General features: G+C 46.3%; 1 protein-coding gene across 4 annotated transcripts in view; it reads right to left on the reverse strand.

Moving 5' to 3' along the window:
• Positions 1-24,276, reverse strand: part of Nckap5l (NCK associated protein 5 like) — a 38,114-nt gene that overhangs the window by 11,765 nt on the left and 2,073 nt on the right. For 2 of the 4 annotated variants that reach the window (XM_005006480.4, XM_013159398.3), the window contains exons 2-5: positions 3,368-3,496; positions 2,298-2,366; positions 2,172-2,225; positions 1,857-1,976 (exon numbers count right to left, since the gene is read on the reverse strand). In XM_005006480.4, the coding sequence (XP_005006537.2) occupies positions 1,857-1,976; positions 2,172-2,225; positions 2,298-2,366; positions 3,368-3,496 (372 nt within the window). Of the gene's footprint in view, positions 1-1,856; positions 1,977-2,171; positions 2,226-2,297; positions 2,367-3,367; positions 3,497-5,194; positions 5,261-24,276 lie in introns of all 4 variants that reach the window. The other 2 variants (XM_005006479.3, XM_013159397.3) reach the window with 2 other exon arrangements.

The following is a 24,276-nucleotide window of genomic DNA, read 5'->3' on the forward strand; positions in this document are numbered from 1 at the left end:
GCACCCTCTGTGAATCTCCCAACCATCCAGTGTCATCTCCTCTCAGGAACTGTCCCCAGTCCCCCGAGGGCTTGTTTCCCAAACCCCTGGACAGACAGCACTGTCACACATGCATGGCTGTCTACAGAGCCGCCTCAGCAGTCCCAGCTTTCCAGCATTGTCATCCCCACCAGTCACAGCCCTGAAAGACCTGCAGTCAGTCCATTCAACACATGTTGGCAAAGGTGCTACTCATAGGAAGAGCTTAATTAGCATTTGTTCAAAAGAGCTTTCATCCTAGTAAAGCACAAACTGGGAATCACACATTAATGATAAATAGCTGCTATTTATTGACTAGCTATGATGGGCTAAATCTATATATTATTTGAATTGAATCCTTACAACAATCTGCAATATAGGTATATTTGTCTCCACTTGTAAGGAAAGGAAAAAAAAAACCCAAACCCTATAGTTTGTAAAGTTATGTTATTTGCCCAAGGTGCTTTGCTAAGAAGCATCTAAGCTAGCACTCTAACCCCAGTTTATCTGAGGCTAAAACTCGGCCCATTATATCATGTTACTCCTGGAGAAGGTGAATCTGTTGTCCCAAATACCAAAGCATCCAAAAATTCATTTAGACTAAAAAGAAAAATGACTTAAGGTTGCTCTCCCCACTGTCACTAGCAGTCACTGAGAAGTGGTAAGCTAGCCTGGTATGTCTAGTCCTCAGGGGATCCCTGGCGACAATGAAGCAAGAAGAGGTGTCTGTGATGTCTGTAGCTGACTGGGACCAGTTCTGCACTGTCTGGGTAAGAGCAGCTCCAGAAAGGCCGCAGTGACAGGGGCTTCCTCTACAAGGGTCCCGCTTTCCCGTGAGCAGAGGGATTTCCTGCTCAGGACCTGCAGGCCAAGAGCTGCCTGGCTGGCATCCAACAGACACAAATTCAGACAGATTGCCAATGTCCCTCCTCCCACAGAAAGAGATTTTCTTCTTGTCAAAAGGGGAGGAGCAGCTGGCTGACCTCAATGTGTTGTTCCCTTTGGCGGCCTGGAGCTGCTCCTGATCCTCCCACTCCTGTGCCTCACCCCATCTTTGGGAGCTCCTGAAAAAGTATCCTCAAGTGACATCTTAATTCAGTCCCAGGAGTCTCCTGCTGCCACTGGGGAAAGTAGGAGGCAGCAGTGGAGACAAGCATCTGTGCACATATGTGTGTGCCTGTGGTGGTATATGCAGCTATCTGTGCCCACAGTGATGGAGGGAAGTGTCTTTCCTGACCTCTCTGTGACACCAAACCCCAGGCTGCTGTATGCAGGTCCCCACCCCTGGCCCTGGCCAGGAGGAGGCTGTGTCAGTAGCCAAAGGGGCCTGTAGAGAGTTTGAAATAATCGCATTTGCAGCCTCCGCCCATCTCCCTACACAGGGCAGGAGCATTCTTACACAGGAGCATTCTCGAACCCTCTCTGTCAACAACCAGGGAGGCTATTCAGCTGGACAGCCACCTGGAGTTAGGGACACAGCCACACTTTTTCACCCCTTGTAAGATGTGAATCTATGCAGCAGGGCAGACCTTCTCTAAGTGGACACAGCCTCCAGCATGGAGGGTATGCCAATGGCCTCTTGCATCTAAGGACAGTGCTAATAACCTTGGGGGAGAAAGCCGACCTAGGAAAGAAGAAGTGTATGTTGGGCCAAACGTGGTGGCTCACGCCTGTAATCCCAGCACTCAAGAGGCTGAGGTAGGAGGATCATTGTGAGTTCGAGACCAGCCTGGGCTACAAAGTGAGCTCAAGGCCAGCCTGAACTGTATAGTGAGACCCTGTCTCAAAAAGACAAAAAAAACCAACCCCCCCCCAAAAAAAACAGTGTATATACCTACCTGGGGGAGGGAACCCACTGTGAGCTGGAGTTTCTGCTGAAACAGGGCACTCAGCATCTGGTTCTGCCGTTCCAGGTCAAACACTCTCTTTTTCAGCTTGATGCACTCTTCTCGCAGGTCCTGCGCCAGGAAGTGGGAGATGGTAGGGAAAGGGAGGGAGAAATGAGTAGAGGGCTGGCAAGTCTTCTCAGTTTAGCACACTAATGGTTATCTACCTCCCTGGAGGAGCCCTCAGGAGGGGCCTCCCCATATACTCCCAGGCCTCTTTCCCAGGTTGCTGGGCTAAGGGTGACAGTGCCTCCTGTGGCCACTCACCTTCTGGTTCAGCAGTGCCTGCACCACATGGTTGGCAACCTGGGGACGAAAAGTCTGTGGTTAAGTTGATAAGCAGTGTCCCCTGCCACTCCCCTCCCTGTGCACCCCACTGCTGACCCCACAGACCTCATCCAGACAGCGCTCGTAAGTCTCCCGTTGGTTCTCGTTGGCCTGGGCAAGCGCAGAATTCTCTGCCTACAGTAGTGGAAGAGGATGATGAGGATAAGGGGAAGGCTTTGGGGCCATCCCTCCGCCAGGACAAATTCCTCCTGGGGAAGACGTGGGAGGCAGCCTACCAGCTATAGCCTGTATGAGGCCATCTGCAGAGAGACCAAGGGCAGCCGGAGTGCAGAGCTGAGATGGACAAGTTTTCTGTAAACCTGACCTCAGTCAGTGAGACTGGGGAGATAGAGACACAGTGGCCAGGAAGAACAAATGAGAGGTACCAGGCACAGGAGGATGGGGAGTGGACAGGGTCTCTCTTTTTCTTTTTTTTCCTTAGTTTTTTGAGATAGGGTCTGGCTATGCAGTCCAGGCTGGCCTTGAACTCAAGACAATATTCCTGCCTCAGCCTTGTAAGTGCTGGGATTACAGGTGTGTGCCACACACAGTCTTAAGAATGTGGCAAAGTGCTGTCTGAGGATCCCTGACTTGTCCTTCAACTCCTGGGCCCATGTCATCTTCCTGCTGTGGCCTCTGTCACTGCCTCTTTCCCTGGAGTCAGTAGGAGCAAGAAGGGGGAGAAGAGAGATATCTGAGGTTAGGACAGCATACCCTGTGCATGCTTCTTGTCCTCAGGCTGAGAGCAAAGAGCAAGGAAAGGGTTTACTGGAGGAGTTTTTCTCTCTTTCTCTCGCCTCAGCTTTCTCAGAGCTGGGCTTACAGGTGTGCACCAGCAGGCCTGGCCTTTGAGGAGCTTTGCTTTCTTTCTTTCTTTCTTTTTTTTTTTTTTTTGTCTTTTTGCTTTTTATCGGTACCGGGGATCGAACTCACGACTGCCTGCTTACAAGGCAGGTGCTTATGCCGCTGAGCTAAATCCCCAGCCCCCTGAGGAGCTTTTCTAAAGAAAGGTTCAGTCTGCTCCAGCCTGGCCAAAGGTTCGGTCTGCTCCAGACGGCCAAGCCCACCCAAAGCCCACCCCGAGTTCAGAGTAAGGGGTATCACTTCTACCCCAGCCTGCTCCCTGCCACACATACCTCTAGCTCTCGCAGTCTATGCAGAAGTTCCTGGCAGCTGCTGGGCTCCATGTTGCCATCAGCACCTTCTCCCAGTGCTGGGTAGCCAGGACCCCCGGCTGTCTGATCCATGGCCTCTGACATCAGATCCTGGGAACAACAGCAAGAAGCCCCCTCAGGTTACTCCAGGACCCCAGGAGGACTGAGGACTGAGGTGAGGGTCTTCAGTGTTCTCAGTGTTTAGACTGGTGAGATCTATGAGCCGTGGACACTGTAACCACGCGTCACTGGACTCAGTCTTCTGCTCACTCTTCCCATCTTGGGCCCAGAGGCTATGAACTGATGAACTCCCACATCTGCAATTACCTGTCACAAGTCACACAGATCCTGAACTCTCTTGTGGGATTCAGCCTCAAACTGGTCAGCACATTAGTGTCCCTGTGCTGCAGTGACCCCATTTACAAAATAACACCAATATCACCTTGTCTTACTCAATGTTGGCAAACAAAAAATAGATCTGTAAAAGTGATTTGAAAACAAAAAACGAAACACACACCACACACACACACAATCTGCCTGTAACCAGAGAAGGAAGACCAGCCCGGGCAATTTGGTAACTTAGCAAGAACCAGACTCTAAAAAAAAAAAAAATGTCTGGAGATGTAGCTCAGCACAAAGGCTCTGGGTTCAAAACCCAGCACTGCAAAAAATCCAAAACAATAAACCCTATTCAAAACATGGCCATGACTCCCAATTGTAACAATAAGGTAACAAGACAAGTAAGAATTTGTCCTGAGGTTCAGTGGGCTTTGCCTGGGACTGGGACAGATCCTAGCTTCACAGCCAAAAGTCTCTCCCTGGCTCTGCCAGTGTGAGCTGGGCACACACATGAAAGCTGGCTTAGTTTGTGCACCTGACTGATTCTCTGAATCCTGGCTGAAAATGGGCAGAAGGGTTCTTCCTGACAGGGTCACTGTGAGGGTCACAAGTGAACGCCTGGGCAATGCCCTGAGAAGCAGGCTGGAGAGTGTCACTGTGACGCTGAGGGGCTGAGTGCCCAGTCCCAGGCCTGGCTGTCGTTCACTCACTCCTCCCTGGCTTTCTTCTTCTGGACACACTGGACAGTAGGTCCCATGCTCCGTGTCTCCGACACTCCCCTCTCCCTTCTGTTCTCTAGACACCAGACCCATGGGTGGCGGGGGAACCACCTCTGAGGTCCCTGCCTGCCAGCCTCCTTGCCCACTCTGGCCTCTCTGCACTGCCCTCCCTTCCTGTTCTCTCCTCAGGACCCACTCTCCAGCTCCTGTGCAGTTCTGTAACAGTCTCCCACAGGCTGTCCATTCCTGAGGATTGGGACATTGTGCTAACTCCCCTGGGCAAATCTGCACTTTTAATATGTACCTGGTATACAGGAAACAGATTGATGACAAAGTGATTAGTCTGTCACTGCCCACAGAGGCACAGCAGGGTCTTCACTGCATTGTACTTGCCATCCTTACTGTCTACAACTAGTAAGTCTTTATCTTTTATTTGAGTTCCCACTTCTGAGCTAGAGCAAAGTGCTCACTTCCATGTTCTACACAAATACTGTGGAGGTTTCCAGCAGATGAAAAATCCTTACTGTAAAAGACTGGACAACTCACCCATCCTACTCCACTGCCTCTTCTTCACCTCTCTGAAGCCCCAAGGAAAGTGGCTGAGAGCTTTCGGACCACAGAAGAGGGGGCCTGAGGCGGCTCACCACTGGTACTTGAATCCTGCTCCTGTCCTCCAGTGGGGCACAAGGATGCCTCTCCCATCTACCCTCTCTCTGCATTGCCAGCATGCACAGGCCCTAAAGCCCCTCACCTGTCTCTGTCCCCTACCCAGGCTGGGACGCTCAGCTCACTCTAGCAGCCAGAACGGTCACCTTGCCTGTGGAGAAACAGAGGGAGATGACGTCAGCCACATGCCACACAAGCATTTATTGGGTTTCTGCTGGGTGCCACGTGCCGGAACATTGGGAACATCAAGCCTGAAAGCCCTGCCTTTATGAAGCTGCCACACTTTTGGGTGAGGACAGATGGTAAACAACATTGGGCATGACAAGGCACTGAGAGATGGTGATCAGGAAGAGCACAAAGTGAAGTCCAGATGAGATTCTGGGTGAGAAGAACACTGAGGGCAAAGGAAGAGCCAGTGTACAGGTGAGACTGCCAGTGACACAGGGTGCTTTCCAAACATACCTGCCTTGTCCAATCCTCATGACCACCAAGGGAGGGAAATGCTATAATTGAGTCCTACATTTCAGATGAGGGAACTGCATGCTAGCATGACTGAGTGTATGCTGTGTATTGGGTGGAGTTGGAACTTTCTCCTGCAGCACTGGATCTGATTCTCCTAACAACCCTGGGAGGAAGGCACTAGCCTGGAGTGGAAGCAGGCTCTGGAGGCAAAGGCTATTGCCCAGACCATACAGTAGGTACACACTGTACACTGGACAGACATCCTAGTTGTACTGGGGTATTGTTCGGTGGTAGAGTGCTTGCCTAGCATGTGCAAAGCCCTGGGTTTCATGTCTAGTGCTGCAACAAAATAAAACAACCTGAAGCCAAACAATAAGCAAAACAACAACACAACAAAAATCCCCCAACTAACATGTAAGTGCCACACAGTTCCAGGACCCTCTGTAGGCAGAGTCTGGTATACGGATTCCTGGAGTTTTGCGGTTGACGAATCTGACTTAAAATCCTGACTATAGAATCTGTTTGTTCAGCTTGTAAAATAGGGGTAAGAATGCTCAGTCCAAAGAGCAGGTGGAGGATGAAACGAGAGAGCAGATGCAGTGTCCATCCTGGAGTCCATAACTGGATGCTTTTCACGTTACTGTGCTGACACAGGAGGTGTGAAGCCTGGGGAGTGTGCTCAGCTCACAAGCAGGGCTGTGTCCCAGGCTGCTCAGCCTGCGGTCTCAGGTGCCTTCCCTTGCTCCCAGAGGCCTCCTCCCTGTACCTTCCCCAGTGCTGGCACCATCTCTACCTTAGAAAGGAATCAGCTGGAGGCTTTGAGGTCAGGGTCACAGACAAAGGGGAGACAATTATTTTTTGTGAGTGTGTGCACGTGTGTATCACAGGGAGAAAGGGGCTTCTGAAAATACAGAAAAGGGTAAACTGTATAATATGTAGCTTTAACACTCCACAACAATCTAAAGTCCTTTGTTCTTTTCTTTCTTTCTTTCTTTCTTTTTTTTTTTTAAGAGTAGGAAAATTTATTGGGGAAAAAGAATAATGGGGAGGGCCAGGGATTTAGCTCAGCAGCATAAGCACATGCTTGGCAAGCACAGGTTGTGAGTTCAATCCCTGGTACAAAAAAAAAAAAAAAGAATAATGGAGAATAGGAAGAGATTCTGAAAAACAGAGGGGTCCTAAATGGGCTGCCCTATTTTCTTTTCTTTTCTTATCTTTCTTTCCTTTTTTTTGGGAGATAGGTCTTGCTATGTAGTTGCCATGTGGTTATAGGCTGGCCTTGAGCTGACTTCATAGCCCAGGCTGGCCTCACACTCCTGGCAATCTTCCCGCCTCAGTCTCCTGAGTGACAGGATTATAGGCACACGTGTTACCACACCCAGTTATCTTTTTTTATTTTAACAGTGTTAAGAATGTGTTGTATAGCTTGGTTTGTTCATGATACTATCATGTTTGATCTATTCAGAAATGGATAGACCTAGAGTAAAAGGAAAAGAAATTCAAGAAATATTTGTTCCAGGGACACAGAGGAGTTAAGTCCAAAAAGGCCTCAGGTGAGAGTACCTCCACCATCTGACTGGATTCACCCCAGTACTTCAACTTGCCTCCCTAAGCAGCCCCCTCTTGCTCCCATGTCCAAGGAAAGCCTGGCCTCATAATCACTAGCTTTTCCCTCAACTCTGCACCTTCATTTCTCTAGGGGCTGGCGTGTGCACACATGTACTGTGAAGGATACTGTGAAGGATGAGAAAGCCAGGAAGTTAAAGGAAGCAAACAATATAAACAGCGTAGTGTCAGGGTCCACAGAAGGATAAAGCTAAAGCTAGCATTTTTGTGTTCATACAAAGACAAAATGTAAACAAAGGCTGAAGGTGGTTTAGTAGATAGTGTACCTTCTCTAGAACAATAAAATAGATAAGCACTTGAAGGAAATCCAGGTCAGGGGTGAGGCCCTATCTGTGAGGACTGGCTGTGGGCTTCATTTGTGTGCATGTTGTGCTTTGTGTACTTAAGTCAGAGACCCCATGCACCCCACAAGCCAAACATAGCCACCCTCCAGATCTGAGCCCTGACAGACCCCCAGAGCTGGGCAGCCACGTCCTACTGTGAGCAGTGGGAGACCCCCCTGAGGTAACAGTCATCTCTATAAGCCGCAGCTGGAGCCCAGGCAGAGGCCTGCAAATGCTGGATGAAGGAAGGCTATGACTCAGCCTCCTGAGGGAGAACCCTTTCTGCCTGCGCGCCACACTCTGCCAACTCAGGACGAGGGCCTTGTCCACGTCTGCCAAGCTGCCACAAGTAGAGGACAGGAGCTGTAGCCTAGATCTGTGAGGAGTCACCACAAGAGACTCAAATTTCTTTATTTTTGTCTTTTTGAGACAGGGTCTCACTGTGCAGTTCAGGCTGGCCTTGGGCTCACTTTGTAGCCAGGCTGGTCTTGAATTGGCAATGAGCTGCCTGCCTCAGCCTCCCAAATGCTGGGATTACAGGAGTGTGTGACCACGAACTTGGTGGCAGGAGGAGCGTGAATCTATGAGTGGGATTCAGAGTCTGAATTTCAGATTTTTTTTTTTTAATTTCAGATTTCTAATAAAAGTGGGGCCCAGTGGCATAAACCTATACTTCCAGCTTAATGGGAGACCAAGGTCGGACGGAGGATGGTGAGTTTTGTAGCCAGCCATGGCAACTTACAGACCTCAAGAAAGAGAGATAAAAAGACAGAAAGAGAGGAAAGGAAATTTCTCAAAGAAAGTTCTTGTGTCTTTATCTTCTTGGAAATGCCAGGATGCATAGATACTATGACCTCTAGCTCCAAACCAGACTAACCTTGAACTTGGCTCTTTGAAATCTGTTTTTTCTTTTTTTTTTTGCCTACATTTTGGGGGAAACGGCCAGCCTAAATCAATTTTCCTGTGGCTTCCATGTCACTGTCCTCCAGGAACAAACAACTTCCTTCCCACCTCAGGATCCACAACTCAGTAATGGCAGCTCTATGCTCAGCCCACCTGGGGTCTGGGAAAATCCAAGCCTGAGTCTCTCTGCAGGGTCCCACAATGCATCTAGGATGTTGGGTCTCCAACACCTACTGCAGTTCAAGGGTTGGGAACTCTAACTTGAACTGGGAGCTTTTCAGACAGAACTGCCAGTGGGAGGCCCCTCCCAACACAGAGGCCTGATTCAGAGGGAGGTAGCTTCAGTGCTGAAGGAAGAGGGGGAAGGGGAAAGGGAACAGAGTATTCTCTGGCTGCTCTTTATAGAAGGACTGGGGGACAATTTTGGGATAGGTAGGGATAGGGAAAGGAAAACTGCTGCTCAGGAGTCTCTGGGGATGTTGCCAAGTGGATGTGGGGGTCTGCTATCTCTGGCTTAGTCACTCCTGTAGGGCCCGGTTCATTCCTTGGCTTCCTTTTTGGAGTACTGGGGATTCACCACTAAGCTACACCCTTAGCCCTAGCCCCATGTCCCCCTTTAAAGCCAGAGAGGGACAAAGGCTTCGAGATCCTCAGAAGAGATCTGGTCATTTAAGCCTTTAAAAAAGGACAGAGCCTGCAGTTGCCACCCTTCTCCAGCCAGGGCACAGCCAAAGCTCTCCCCGAACTCACAGTCCAGCCTGAGAGCAGTGGCCACAGAGATGGCAACAGACCTGGGCTCCAGCCCCAATGCCCTGGCCCTCAGCCAACGCCTGTTGGTCTGAGGAGCCCCTCACTCCCCAGTTGTCCCCTCCAGAATCCTCCAGGGTGAGAAGCGAGGGGGCCTGGCAGGAGGAAAGGACAGCTGTAAAGGCAGGGATGGGGAAGCTCACTTGAGTAACAGAGTCACCCACATCAACTGGTCCCCTCCTCTCTACTCCCAGCTGTTTTCTGGAATCCCTTTCATCAGTCCCAGCCGTCACACCCCAGGAGAGTTCACTTATAAACAGCAACTTCTCGCCCACAGGAACACCCTTCCAGCCAAGACAGCTCTGGGCTGCAGTGTGCCAAGGGCAGTGATGTAAGAACCGAGGCCTGGCTTCCAGCGCACTCCTGGCCTGACAGCCATTGCTTAATCCCTGGGGCAAAGCATCTTTCGGAATTCCAACTGTTTTCCTCACATAGGGAAAGGGGGTACACAAGAATTTCCTTCCTTCCTCCTGACATATGGTATCCAAGACAAACAGTTATCCTGAGGCATCTGTCCTTGCAGAAGGAGCCAGTGTCTCCTTTGACAGCCTCTTCACAGATATGGCCAGAATGTGAGCACCATGGGCAGGGGGCTTCTGAACAAACTGCAGCAGAACTGGGCCCTGCCCTACCAGGTGCAACAGGAGGATGGGCAGTCACGTTATCAGCCCAAGAGCTTCCAGATTTCAACATTTCTCAACTCTGTTCCCTCCAGGCCTCCTCTTCCCTGTCTAAGGCACAACCAACAACAAAAATAGCAGCTGCTGGGGGTGGGGGAGGGCACAGGGGCTCAGACACAATGGGTTTATTTATAGGACACACACTAGGGGCTCTGCAGCCAAGCAGCCCAGGACCCACTCCCATAGGGCCAGGCCATCCTCACCCAGTTAAGAGAATGGGAAAAGCCTCAAACCAGAAGGCACAGTCCCAGCTTAGAGTGTGGCCTAACTTTGCAATGTACTTATTTGCTGGGTGACTTCAGGCAAATCAGTCACAGTCTGTCTGGGACCAATGCTTTGCTAAAAATAGAAATTGTTCTAAAACAGTGTTTCTAAAAGACTGACCTTGAGGGATCAAAAAGGTCAAAACATTGCCTGCTTTATTATTCTTATGAGCATATGAGACTATGTTGTGTGAGATCACAACAGACTAATCAAGGAGCAAATACAAGAACTTGGCTGCCTTTTACTAAACCAGACACAAGACATTTACAGAATGAAGAACAGTGGACCATGTCTGTAATCCCAGCACTCTAGATGCTGAGGCAGGAGGATCACCATGAGTGTGAGGCTAGCCTGGGCTACAAGGTGGCTCAAGATCAGCTTGGATTACACAGTGAGACCCTGTCTCAAAAGAACAATGACATTTTTGACTTGGAAAATACATAATTATTTTTCATAAGTTAACAAGTAGTGGGTTTATTATTGTTTTTCAAAATAAATGAAACATACATTTAAAACTTTTAGTTCTAATTTATACTATGGTAAACATAAATAGGTAAACACCAATAGCCAGGAATTTCAGCTACTCAGGAGACTAAGGCAGAAGGATTGCAAGTTTGAGGGCAGTTTGGGTACCTTAAGGAGAGTATGTCTCAGGAGCAAAACAGAAAAGGTTGGGGATGGAACCAGAGATTTAACTCAGCAGGCACAGCACCTGCCTGGCAAGCTCAAGTTCAATCCCCAGTACCTAAATAAATAAATAAATAATGCAAACCAATTCTTGAAAAAAAGTAAAGAAAGAAACAAATAAAGAAAAGTTTAGGGATATGGCTCAGCAGAGAGGGTCTGCCTAGCGTGCATGAGGCGCTGGGTTCAGTCCCCAGTACCCCCACAATGATCACACATAATGTAAACCAAAGCTCTTCAGGGCCTTAATTTTTTAATAGCAAGGGGTCCTTAGAGCAGAGTTTGAGCATCACCTTTGTAGAACAGGGCCGCTCACAGAACTGGCTGTGACAAGAGGGATCTGCCTCCCACTGTGCTGTCCACTGTAACAGTCACTAGCCCCACAAGACTACTGTGCACTTGCAACGTGGCTAATCCAATCCAAGGACTGAGCTGTACATGTAATTTTAGATGGCCATGTGTAGCTAGTGGCCAGTAAACTGGGTGGGATCCCCCGACTGCAACATTCTAGGTCAATGCTCCTTTCCACAGGGGACTGGAGTGGGAAGGGATAGGACCTGATGCTGGCTCTGTCCCCAGGCTTTTGCTTACACTATTGCCCACTCTTTCCACCCCAGCCAAAGGAAAGCCAGCCCAGCCACATCAGCAGCCCTGCTGTGTCCATCCACCGGGGCTCACTGCTGGGGTTGCTCTCCTCTCCTGCAATGATGAATTGTTTCCTCTGTTCTTCTTCAACTTCTGGCCTACAGTATGACCTACCTACTCAACTGTCTTCCCAGAAGGTTTCAGCCAGCAGAGGAAAAGCCCCTCAAATCTCCAGCCACCACCTCCCGGGCCCCCCTGAATCTTCCTCCTAACCTTCTCACTTCCTTGCCTGTCCCCAGCCAAGGTCAGTCCTTCCTACCCCACACAGTCCCCATTTTTGTCTTTGCTTATCTACCTTTTCAAGGGACCTGTCCCACTCTAGTCCCTCCACTGCTGGCAACTGAGCTGGTTCCTTGCACAGGTGAGCAAGCTCTCTCCCATCGAGCTCCTCCTCAACCCTTTCCACTCTTCGAGAAGTTCCACTCACGAAGTCGCTCAGATTGGCCTCAAACTTGCCATCCTTTTGCCTCAGCTTCCTGAGTAGCTGGGATTACAGATGTGGGCTATGACACTTTTTTGCAGTGGGTATCAAACACACTAAGCATGTCCTTTAATCCTGGGCTGGACCCTGAGCCCTCCCATTCACCTTTAGAACTTCTCAGGCATGTTTCATGTTAAAAAAAGAATTTTCTCAGGTGTAACGGTACATGTGTGTAACTCCAGCACTTGGGAGGATGAGGCAGGAGGATTGCAGCAAGTTCAAGACCAGCCTGGACTTCATAGCAAGATCCTGTCTCAAAAAAACAAATGAACAAACAAACTATAATCTCTTGACTTTTCTCCAGATACTGCCCTTCAAAGCTGAACTTCTCAGAAAGAAAGAAAGTGGTCTTCTCATTCCTTTGTCACTCCTGTCCCACTTGGCAGTAACTACCGTGACTTTAAACAACACCAACTCCAAACATTATTTTTCAGTCTTTACTGCCTTCCCGTGTATAAATGCCTGTGCTAACCACTTTCCCCACACTGTTTTCAAGCTTTGAGATATAGTTCACATGCCATTCAACTCATTTAGTTAAGTGTCCAGTTCAGTAGTTTCCGGTATATTTAGAGATGTGTGCAATCATTGCCAGTCATTTTTATTTACCTTTATTTGCTGTCTCCTTAGTGATACTCTTTCACCCAGCCCTAGGCAGGCAGAAAATGGTGATTTTAAGTCTCTATAAATTTTTTTCTATTTCATATTTTATACACATGGAATTACATAATAGGTGATCTTTTTTAGGGCACAGGAGTTACTGGGATTGAACCAAAAGTGTTGTACCACTGAGCTACATCTCTAGTATTTTGTTTTCTTGGTCTTGCTAATGTAGCCCAAGCTAGCTTTAAACTTGAGATCCTCCTGCCTCAGCCTCCAGGGTAGCGATTAAGGTACCCATCACTGAGCTCATCATAGGTGGTCTTCTGTACCTGACTTTCACTTTGTATATGTTTTTGAGGTTCATCCATGTTGCAGCATACATCAGTATTTCATTTCTTTTCATGGTGGGATATATATGGACATACTGCATTCATTTTTTGGGGGGGGGGGACTGGGAATCGAACTCAGGACCTCGTGATTGCCAGGCAGACACTTATGCCGCTGAGCTAAATCCCCAGCCCTGCATTCATTTGTTGATGAACACTGGTGCCATTTCTACTTTTTGCCATGATAACTGTTGTGCTGTGAGCATTTGAATATATACTGAGGAGAGCTGCTGGGTCACGTAGCTCCAGGTTTGACAGTCTGAGGAACTGCTAGGCAGTTTCCCAAAGCAGCCCACGGCCTTACAATCCTACTTGCAAGGTTTCCAATTTTACATCCTTGTCGCTTGTTATTTAGCTTTCTGTTGCAGGTACCTTATAAGTGTAACATGGTATTTCACCGTGGTTTTAATTTGTATTTCCCTGATGACTTACGATGCTCAACGCCCTTTGTGTACTCACTGGCTATCTATCCATCTCCCTTGGAGAAATGTCTGAGTTTTTTTGCCAATTTTTAAATTGTGCTGTCTTTTTATTACTTAGTTATATGAATTCTTTACATATTCTGGATATACACACACATAATGTGTGTTTGTGGTTTGCAAATATTTCTCCTATTCTGTGGGTTGCTGGTTCACCTCCAGGAGGGTGATCACTCCCTCCTAGTCAGCTTTCTCCTGGTTTCCTAGGCTCCCCTCACCCCTCCTCCACTTCTACTTCTGTGTGCATATGTATTACTTTATATATATTTACATACTTTAACAGACATAGTAACATGTTCTCATGGTTCCACATTTAGAAGATAAAACCATGGAGTTTTTTCAGTTCCTACCAGTATTCCTAATGAAGTTCTGTTCTCAGGTTCAATCCAGGATCCCACACTGCACTTATTACCAGTACCCTTAGTCTTCTACAGTTCATGACTGTCCCTTGAATCTTCTTGACCTCCTCTTCTGTGACCTGGGTACTTCTGAAAGGACTGGTCAGCACTTTGGAAAATGTTCTCTAGGCTGGGCTTGATGTTCTTGCTGATCAGACTTAGGTCATGGTTTGAGAGGAAGAACACTGCTCGGGCAGGCCTTTCTCAGTGCACCATATTGGGGTACACATGTCAAGCAGTCTTGTTACTGGTCATATTTTAACCTTTACCATTTGGCTAGGTGTTACCCATTTATGAGTTTCTCTACTGTGTAGTTACTATTTTTCCTATTAATATTAGTAAGTGATTAACATTAATAAATGATTTGGAAGGCAATACTTTTGAGGTTATGCAACTGTACTGTTTCCCTTTAAGTTTTCACCTATTTTTAAACTACTGATTTTAAGATTCAGTAGATGTTAGGGGCTGGCGATTTAGCTCAGCGGCATAAGTGCCTGCCTTGTAAGCAGGCAGTCGTGAGTTCGATCCCTGGTACTGATAAAAAGGAAAAAGACCAAAAAAAAAAAAAAAAAAAAAAAGAAAGAAAGAAAGATTCAGTAGATGTTTGCCACAATTACTATGGCATTAACATGACAATCTTCAATTTCCCTTGTTCCTGCTTTTTTTATTCTTTTTTTTGGGGGGGGGGGAGGGGAATGGGATCAAACCCATGACCTTACGCTTGCCAGACAGGCACTTATGCTACTGAGCTAAATCCCCAATTCCCTTTTTTGGTCTTTTTGAAACAGGGTCTTACTACGTAGTTCAGGCTGGCTTTGAGCATCTTTGTAGCCCAGGCGGGTCTCAAACTAGCAAGGATCCTCCTACCTTACCTTAGCCTTCCAAGTGCTGGGATTACAGGCATGCACCACCACACTCCGCTTTTTGTTTTTTGAGCCAGGTCGTTTTTTTTTCTTTTTTCCTTTTTTGAGCCAAAACAATCCTCTAAAACTAAATCTGATTATATCTTTCCCACTTTAAATGTTGTTATGACTTCCTACTGCTTTAGATAGACTTATGCCCTCAATAGGAACTGCCCCAGAGCAAGTCTTCTGAGATGCTTTCCTGGACAGGAGCAGTCTGCATTGATTTCTGTCTTTATAATTTTTAAATTTTGAGACCAGGGGTCATTAAATTGTCAGGGTGGCCTTGAAATTGCAATTCTCCTTCCTCAGCCTACTGATTAGCTGGGTATAGAGGAATGTACCTGGCTTCAGTTCTTTTCTTAAAGTGACTCCTGCAGGACATGTATTGCAAAATGTAATGTGCCCTGTGCTCCAGGGCATACTAAGAGGAGGATAGAATTCTTATGCGCTGCTAGAAGGGGTGCTCCCTGGGGAGCAAGGGCATTTCTGTACTCCTAGATTTCCCCCATATTTTCCACCAGTATATGGTACTCGCATGCTTCTGTGGACCCAAGGCCCTGAAGATCTTTTCCCTTGATCTGCAGGGACTGATGATCTTTCATTCCAGGCAGAAAAAGACTATAAAGGACTTGACATGGTGGTGCACATTTGTAATCTCAGCATTCAGGAAGGTGAAGAAAAGAGGACTGCTGCAAGTTCTAGGCCAGTCTGACTACATAGCAAGACACTGTCTCAAAAAACCAAACCAAGGGGCTGGGGATTTAGCTCAGCGGCATAAGCAACTGCCTTGCAGCAGGCAGTCGTGAGTTCGATCCCAGGTACCGATAAAAAAGAAAAAGACAAAAAAAAAAAAAAAAAAAAAAAAAACACCCAACAAAAACAAACACAAAAACTACCACCAAACCAAAACAATAACAAAACAATGTATAATGGTCTTATCAGGCTCCTTTTATATTTTTAAATTTTTTTTTTTAGGCTCCTTTTAAAGACCTCCACCTATCTCCCAGTCAAATGGCTGTGAGGACCCATATGACAAACCATACTGAGGGTAAGCAAGGGACATTTTTAAGATTTGTCCCTGATATTGAGATGACCTTTTCAAAACTCTCAACCTACCCCTAGGCCTCAGGGACTTATGGCAAATAGAATAACCTAAACCTGGGCATAGGGTACAGGCCTGTAATTATAGCACTTGGGAGGCCGAAGGCAGATCACCATGAGTTCAAGGCCAGCCTGGAATCTTAGTGAGTCCCTACCTCAAAACAAAACACATATACCTCTAACCTACTGTAGTAGAAACAGACATTTCTGGACTGATCAATGGGTATGGAGCACAAAACAAGGTATTGGGAGAGGCAATTAATTCAGAGATGGGTCAGTTCTTGTGGGATTTTAGAGCTTGCAGTCTAGCAGGAGACATAAAACATGCAAGAACAAAATTCAGTAGAATTTCTTTTCTTTTCTTTTCTTTTTTTTTTTTTTTTTTTTGTTTTGTTTTGGTACCGGGGATTGAACTTGAGACCTCACACTTGCCAGGCGGGTACTTATGCTGCTGAGCTAAAAATCCTGGGCTAAAAATCAGTAGCATTTCTATGAAGTGATCATGAATTATTAGAAAAAAGTTAAAGGACTCCATTTATAATAGCTACAAAACAGTAAAAATACTGTGATAAATTTAGCCGATAAAAGATCTTTACATTGGAAACTACAAAACATTGATGAAAGAACACGAAGAAAAAAAATAAAAGATATGCTGTGTTCATGGACTGAATACTGTTACAATGTTGACACTACCCAAAGCAATTTACAGTTTCAATGCAATTGACATCAAAATACCAATGACTCTTTAAAGAAATACAAAAAAAAATCTTAAATTTGTATGACACCATAGAAGATTCTGAAGAGATAAAACAATCTTGATGAAACAAACAAACAACAGATACGGAAGTATCACCCCAACTTGATTTGAAAAATCAATTCCAAAACTATAGTGATCAAAACCTCATGATATTGTCATAAAAACAGACACTAAGCCAATAGAACAGAGAAAACAATGAAATCAGGCCCTAATCTCACACCATTCATAAAAAAAAAATTAAACATAAGATTAGAAACTATAAAATGACTAAAACAAAATACAGAGCAAAATCTCCAGGACAATAGTCTGAGCAATTAACTATTTGGTTACGACCCTCCAACTCCAAATACAGGCAAGAAAAGCAAATAGACAAATGGGATTACATTTAGCTAAAAATGCTTTGTATAGCAGATAGCATGATCAGCAGTGAAATTATAACCTATGGGAGAAAATGCTATAAATCATATACTTGGTAAGGAGCTAATAGTCAAAATACATAACAAACTCAAAAACTCAATGGCAGGGGCTGGGGATTTAGCTCAGTGGCATAAGCGCCTGCCTTGCAAGCAGGCAGTCCTGAGTTTGACCCCTGGTACCGATAAAAACGAAAAAGACAAAAAAAAAAAAAACCTCAATGGCAAGAAAATAACCTGATTTTAAAAATGGACCCAAAAACCCTCAATTTAAAAAAGTGTACATTTAAAAATGTATACATTTCTCAAAAGACATATGAATGGCTAAAGGATATTTAAAAAGTGCAGTGCTCAACATTACTAAAAAGCAGGGAAATGCAAATCAAAACACAATGAAGTATCACCTTCTGTAACAAGTATTGGCCAGGATATGAAGAAAAGGGAACTCTCGCACACCATGGGTGGGAATGTAGTCTACTATAACTGTTACTGGAAACAGTATAGAAAGGTCCTAAAAAAATTAAAAACATATTTATCATATGAACCAGCAATTCTGCTGTTGGGTATAGAGCCAAAGGAAATGAAATCATTATGCTGGAGAGATAGCCTGTATTAATTACAGCATTATTCACAAGAGCTGAGATATGGAATAAGTCTAAAAGATGAACACATAAAGGAAATATGACATGTATATAGTGGTATACTATGCAGCCTTTAAAGTGAAGGAAATTCTGTCATTTACCACCTGGAGGACATTAAATGAACTAAGTGAGGTACACCAAGACAAAAACGAAGTAGTATCTTTGTTCACGAATGCTTCTGTTCAGTTCCCAAATAAAAGCTTTTGGCAAAATTTTACTTTCACTCACAAATCAGTGTTTGTCACATAACCGCAGCTATCTTCCCCAAAATCATAAAGTAAGGCTCCACTGTACTGCGTGATTGTACTTACGTGGAATCTGAAAACAAAGCAGAACTCACAGGAGCAGATAGCAAAATGGGTGTTCCCAGAGGCTAGGATTTGGCAGTGGGGGAGATGTTAGTCACAGGATACAAAATTTCAGTTGGGAGGAGTAAATTCAAGAGATTATTATGCATTTTTTTGCTTATGTGATACTGGGGAGTGAACCCAGCACCTCATGCATGCTAGCAAGTGCTCTCCCACTAAGCTGTATCCCCAGTCCTTCAAGAGGCCTACTATATATCATGGTAAACACACTTAAAAATATGATACACAGTACTTGAAGACAGCTAGAAAACAGATGTTAAATGTTCTTATCACAAAATAATATGTAGTAATACATGTTAATTACCTTGATTGAGCCATTCCACATCTATACATAAAACAAAACATCATGCACAACAAATACGAACCCTGCCTGGACTACTTAGTCACCTAGTAGTGGGACCCTGTCTCAAAATAAAAAACAAACCAAAAAAAGACTGAGTCAATAGCTTAGTGTGAAGGCCCTGAGCTCAATCTCTAGTACCACAAAAACAAAACAAAACACCCTAGTATATTGTATTCCATAAATGTATACCACATTTTTATCTATCTATCTATCTATCTATCTATCTATCTATCTACCTACCTACCTACCTACCTACCTATCTTTTTAAGTACAGGAATCAAACTCAGGACCTTGTGCTTGTCAAGCAGGTGCTGTACCACTGAACTATATCCCCAGCTTTATTTGTCAATTTAAAAAAGACATATAGCTCTTGGTGTAGTGGTGCATGCCTGTGATCCCAACACTTGGGAGGCTGAGGCCAGCTGGGCTACTTTGCATTAAAAAAAAAAAAAAAGATATATAGGTAAATAACTGTACTGAAAAAGAAGCTCCACCAGCAAAGTCTTTTGGAGAATTTAAAAATCAGGAGAGAGGTATTAAGCTAGAGTTGGGATGATCTTTCAGAACTTGAGCACTTAAAGACAGACTGCGTTTAGATACAAGTGAAAAGGAAGGGGATCATTACATGAAACAGGATATGAGGAGGAGAAACCCTGTGTACAGACAGAAATAGTATGACTCTGTGCAGCTGGATCTTAGGGCACCTGAAGGTGAGTGTTTCCTGCTCTCCTGGCCCAGGTCAGTTACTAAATCATCTTCTATCATCAGGCCAAAAAAGGGAGTCAATATCTATTCAACACCCCAAGCATAATCTGACATATGCCATGTTCCACAGGCAGGTGTGAGGCAGAGAGGCTCTTAAAAGTGAGGAAAGGGAGATATCCTTCCAGAACCCCATTCTCCATCTTGATACCCTTCCCCCACTCCTGGCTTCACACCTTGACCTCCTCCTACAGTAGACTCTGTCTAGCCAGACATCTGCATCTGGGCAGCTCCAGTGCTGACCTAGTTAGTACCATCTGGTCAGAGCTCAAAGCTCCCTTCGAAGCTGCCAACTTTTCTGTTACCCACAAGTTCCCATTGGGCTCCCATTTGCGTTTACACATGGGTGTTAGCTTTTCTAGGCTCTAGTTCTAATGCAGCATGACCTTACCTGATGATGACAAAGTCTAGAATGCCTCTGGCCTTTGGTTTCACTATCTGTAAAATAGGGCAAGCCTTCTCTGCTCTTCTACCAGCAAGGTATATAAAAGAAGGATGATAAGTCTAGAAAAAGATGGCAGCTGAGAAGGCAGGTTCCCTCTTGCAGGATACAAGGGTGGAGGAGTAGGGAGCTTTGTGGGGCTTTGATGTTGCCTTTTTCCAAGGTCTGCGGGCTTCTTGGAAAAGCAGTGGGGGAGGAGAGAGACAGGAACAGCAAAGCCAAGAGCTTTAGCCTTCTTCTAGCCTGGGGGACAGGAAGTGAGGTGCTGTCTACAGAGGAAATGAGAAGCAGACACCCCCCAACTTCCTCTCAGCCTATAGTGGAAAGCAAGCTTCAGTTTTAGGAAACACAGACTCAGAGCTGGAAAACAGAAGGCAACATGGTCAGGTGGAGAGGAGGCATTATCAGCAACACCCGGCAGAGAAAGGGATCTCTGTCTTGGACACAGTAAGATTCAAGGGGTCAGTACATCCCACGGACTGGAGGAGTAAAGAAAAGGAAAGCCACTTAAGTAGGGAAGCCCAGCACTCTAGTCCTGTGGTACCACACTGGCAGTCCAGGCCTGGTTCCTGCCTCCTGCAGTAGCCCACCCCATATACCTTAGCACATGGCCCCTCCAACACACCAAGTATTGCTCTTTTGGCATGTGTCTTTTTTCCTTTTTTAGTTGACATGTATTTGTACAGACTTATGTGGCATATACTTCAATACATGTGCACAGTATACAATGACTGAATCTGGATTGCATGTGTCTTTTCTTTGCAGTCCTTATCACAGCTATACTTCTATAACTATTTGATGAATCTGGGCTTTCCTGATCACTATCTATCCTCAGAGACTAGCAGAGCACCCAACACTTAAGTTCTAAAAACATCTGCTGGCTGAATGAATGGCCTGGCCACAGTTTGAAAATTCCTCAGAGGCTGGTTGGGGTCTAAATCCTGACATCAGAGTGAAACTAAGCATACAAAAGTGAATGAATTTTGCTTATTGAGTTGGGGTCAAATAGGGGAGCCTGAGGTTGATGGTGGTGTTTGAATTTTCATCCTCTCCCCTTCATACACTGAAATCTTTAACTCCCAAGGTGACTAAATTTGAAGACCAAGGTCTCTGAGAAGTGATTAGATCGTGAACAAGATTGGTGCCCTTAAAAAAAAAAGGCCAAAGTTGGGCATGGAGACGTGAGGCAGGGGTGTGAGTTTGAGGCCCACCTGGGCACAGGGCAGCCTGAGCTGCACAGTGAGACCTTATCTCAAAAAGACAACAAACAAATAAGCAAACAAAACAAGTAAATAAAAAAAGCCCAAAGGAGACCCTTTCACTTCCTAAAGTTCCTTCCAGGGGTGGTCATCCACAGCCTTCCTGTGTGAGGAGGTAGGGACCATGCTACAGGACATGGGAGCAGGTAAGGAGGCCTGGCTAGATAAATGCAGGGACTCATATCCAGGGATGCCACTGCCTTCACTCCTTTTCTTCCTAGGGGCTAGGAGGCGAGCACACTAGCACCACTACTCAGAAGTCAGTCAGGACTACTTCTGCCTACAGAAGAGCTGGGTCCACTCTAAACTCCTGGGAAGAGGGAAATGTCTAATTAGGGGAGAGGCAGGGGTAGAAGGAGGGCAAGGGAAGAGTTTGGGGCAGTTGGGGGGAAGGGTGGGTACATGACCGCTGTAGGTAGGTTCTGGGGATATCTTAAAAGATCTCTGCACAAAAGAACCAATTATGGCCCCCAAATCAAGCTAGTTGGGAATGAGGTGAATCAGCTGCTGCAACTCAGCTGCTGAGAACTCCAGGCTCAGACCCCAGGAATTCCAGGGTCCCTCACAGTCCTATCTAGGAAAAACATCATGAATCTTCTTCCTAGAAGGTCAAGGGCAGAAACAAATTCAGGCTCTCAGAAGCACCTACCAGTCAAGCCCCATAGTCAACAGCATGAACAGCAGAATGGGGTCCTCTCTTCTTTTGGAATAACTATACTTTGATTTATTTCTACTTATTTTTTAAAGCTTAGTGAATACTAGAGAACTCCTAGAGTTTGAGGACTAGCACACAGTTCAACGTGCCGTGCCTGACTGGGCTCTTGTCAGCAGCTGGGGTTTTAGAAATCAGTAATAACTGCAATGCTAATTCACCTTAATAACAGCCTGGCCTCCACAGGGCTCTTTCATCTGTGTAACTCCCAGAGCTGGGAAAACAGTAATTACGGAACAGGTGCCACACCCCAGTGATGATGTATTATTAATCCATGAGCTCTGGCTGGGAAACTGAGGCCCAGGGAAAAGGCTCTCACCTCATGTGGAGCTAAGGACCTAACTGCCGGGCGGTGGGGAACCAGAGGTGCCTGCTTTACACCAGCTATGTTCTGGGAAGATGATGAATACAGGGGTGTTCATTCCAGACCTGGGCTGGGGGAGAAGGTGAGGAAAGACACCAGATACATGTCCTATGGCCTTCTCCAGGCTGCTGGGTGGACAGCTCTGGCTAAGAGCCAGGACTTCTGTTATTGAGCCCCTCACGTCTGGGGTGCAGCAAAGCAGGCCAAAGGCAGCCTAAGCTTCTTTACCATCTCTACGGTACACTCAGGCACCAAAGGGTAAGTGAGGGTTCAGCCTCCCAAACATCCCCATGCTAAAGGCAGAGTCTGTGAAGAGGGAGTGGGGAGCGTACCATAGCTGGGCAGGGGGATCAGACCAAGAAGTGAGGATGTAGCTCAGTGCCTTGCCTACCACGCAACAAGCCTAAATTCAATAATCAGCACTGAAAAAGAGGGGGACTGGGGAGACTGTGCTTCAACACTAAGCTCATCTTTCAGCCCTCATTTATCCTTGGCACCAACACTAAAGTAATGAGGGTCTCCTTTAAGACCTCTATCTCCAGTCCCTGCTGTAGAAACTTTCACAGAAGGCCCACTGGACCTATTTTCTCTAAGAGGGCAGGGTGGGAAGAGCAAAAAAGCCATAGATGATCAGAGATGTTTTTCCACTGTAGCCACAGCGGGAAATAGCAGAGACTCAAACTAGGAAGGAAGGGTAAGACGGAAGCATTTCATATTCACCTACAGACTACTGGGTGCTGAGCACTGTGGCAGATGCTGGAACAGACATAATCTAAGCTCCAAGGAAACCCTAAGGGCCAAGCCAGGAGTAACCAGTGACCTTCTCCTCCAGGACCATGTCAAAGGGGAAATATTAAGGGTCTTGTTCTAAGAGATTTGAAGTTTTTCTTCAACATGGTAGAAAGCTGACCAGAGCCAGGGATACAGCTCAGCAGCACACACAGCTCACTCAATCCTGATGACCAGCATCCTCGGGAGACCCTGGGATAATATTCCAACCTTTTAAGGGCCCTCTCTGCAATCTAGGTTAAGAACTGGCCTTCTCTGCTTAAATACAACCAGGCTCTCTCATGAACTTAATAAAGGCAGAATGCTAACATATAAAACTAGACAGAGTCAAGAGTCCTGCCTCTGATACACCATATGAATTGCTTCCCAGCTTGACTTTTGTTTCTTCATTTCTAATGTAAGGGCATTGGACTAGACTGTCTCTAGGATTTCTTCCAGCCTGTGTTGTTTTGATGTGGTGGCAGATCTCAGGTTGATTTACATAAATTTGCATGTTCAATCAGAAATCCCAAACTCCAAGTATAGAAAATCCAATCAGTCCATTAGTGCAGTCAGATGGGCTGGATCCGCCTGCCAGGTTCGGATGAGGGTTGTTAAAGCAGACTGTGGCAGTAACAGTGACTCGAGAAGAGCTGGGGGATATGGGAGTGAGACTGGGCATATGTTCTGAGAGGTGCAGCTCTAGTTACCCCAAAGCGTCAGTAACCTTACTTTGGTTATCAGGCAAGAGTCCTTTCTCCTCCTACTTCTAACGGTGCCTCTGGCTGGCCAGCCTCAGAGCCACACCCCAAGAAGGAATAGCAGCCTCTGCCTAGCAACAGCTGCATCTTGCACTCTGACAGGGATTTCACCATTGCCCACTTTCTGGGAAACTGACTTCCCTGGGAGATTCCATTATCCATTCCAAGGGCTCACTGCAGTGAGGAAAGTTTCCTTGGGGTCTGACCTATAATGCCTCCTGCTGCAACTTTACCATCAGCGTCCTGGAAAGAGGGTTTCCAGGCCCAGGAGAGTAGGCAGAGGGAAAAGCAGTGCAGGAGAATGTGCCTCATATCCACCCAGTCCCTGGGCCTCTTTAACGATCACCTCTCCTTTAACATTCTTCTTTACCTGGGAGACCAAAGATGAAAACAAACAAGAAGAACAAGGCGGCCTTTTGGCTCTTGGGCTGGGAAGCAAGTCCCAACCTGGAGAGACTGACTCCTGAGAAAGCCCAATCCCTAGGAGCAAAGGAGCTGGGAAAAGTGGGGTGGGGGCAGCTTCTCTTCAATGCTGCTGGGTTGGGTGAGCGCAGTGGACAATTCCTTAGCCCTCTGCCTGGGAGTCTAGCCTGTGTGCTGAGATAGGTGGAAAGGGCCAGGGAGTGTGACAGGCAATAGCAGTAGGGCCCTCCTTGCCCTCTTCCCACAAGGTGGAGGAGTATGCTGTGCTTCCTGGCCCAGAACCTAAAACAAGTCCCAACAGCTGGGATTCAAGCTGTCTCCTGGGAATCTGCTTACCCTGCTGGCCCTTGGCTGCCTCCTCTACTCTCAACCTCTCCAAAGGCCCAGCTCAAAAAGTGGCCCAGCCAGGA

Source organism: Cavia porcellus, unplaced genomic scaffold (assembly GCF_034190915.1).
Source record: "Cavia porcellus strain 051 isolate PalLab524CR breed Dunkin Hartley unplaced genomic scaffold, mCavPor4.1 scaffold_8, whole genome shotgun sequence".
Taxonomy (NCBI): domain Eukaryota; kingdom Metazoa; phylum Chordata; class Mammalia; order Rodentia; family Caviidae; genus Cavia; species Cavia porcellus.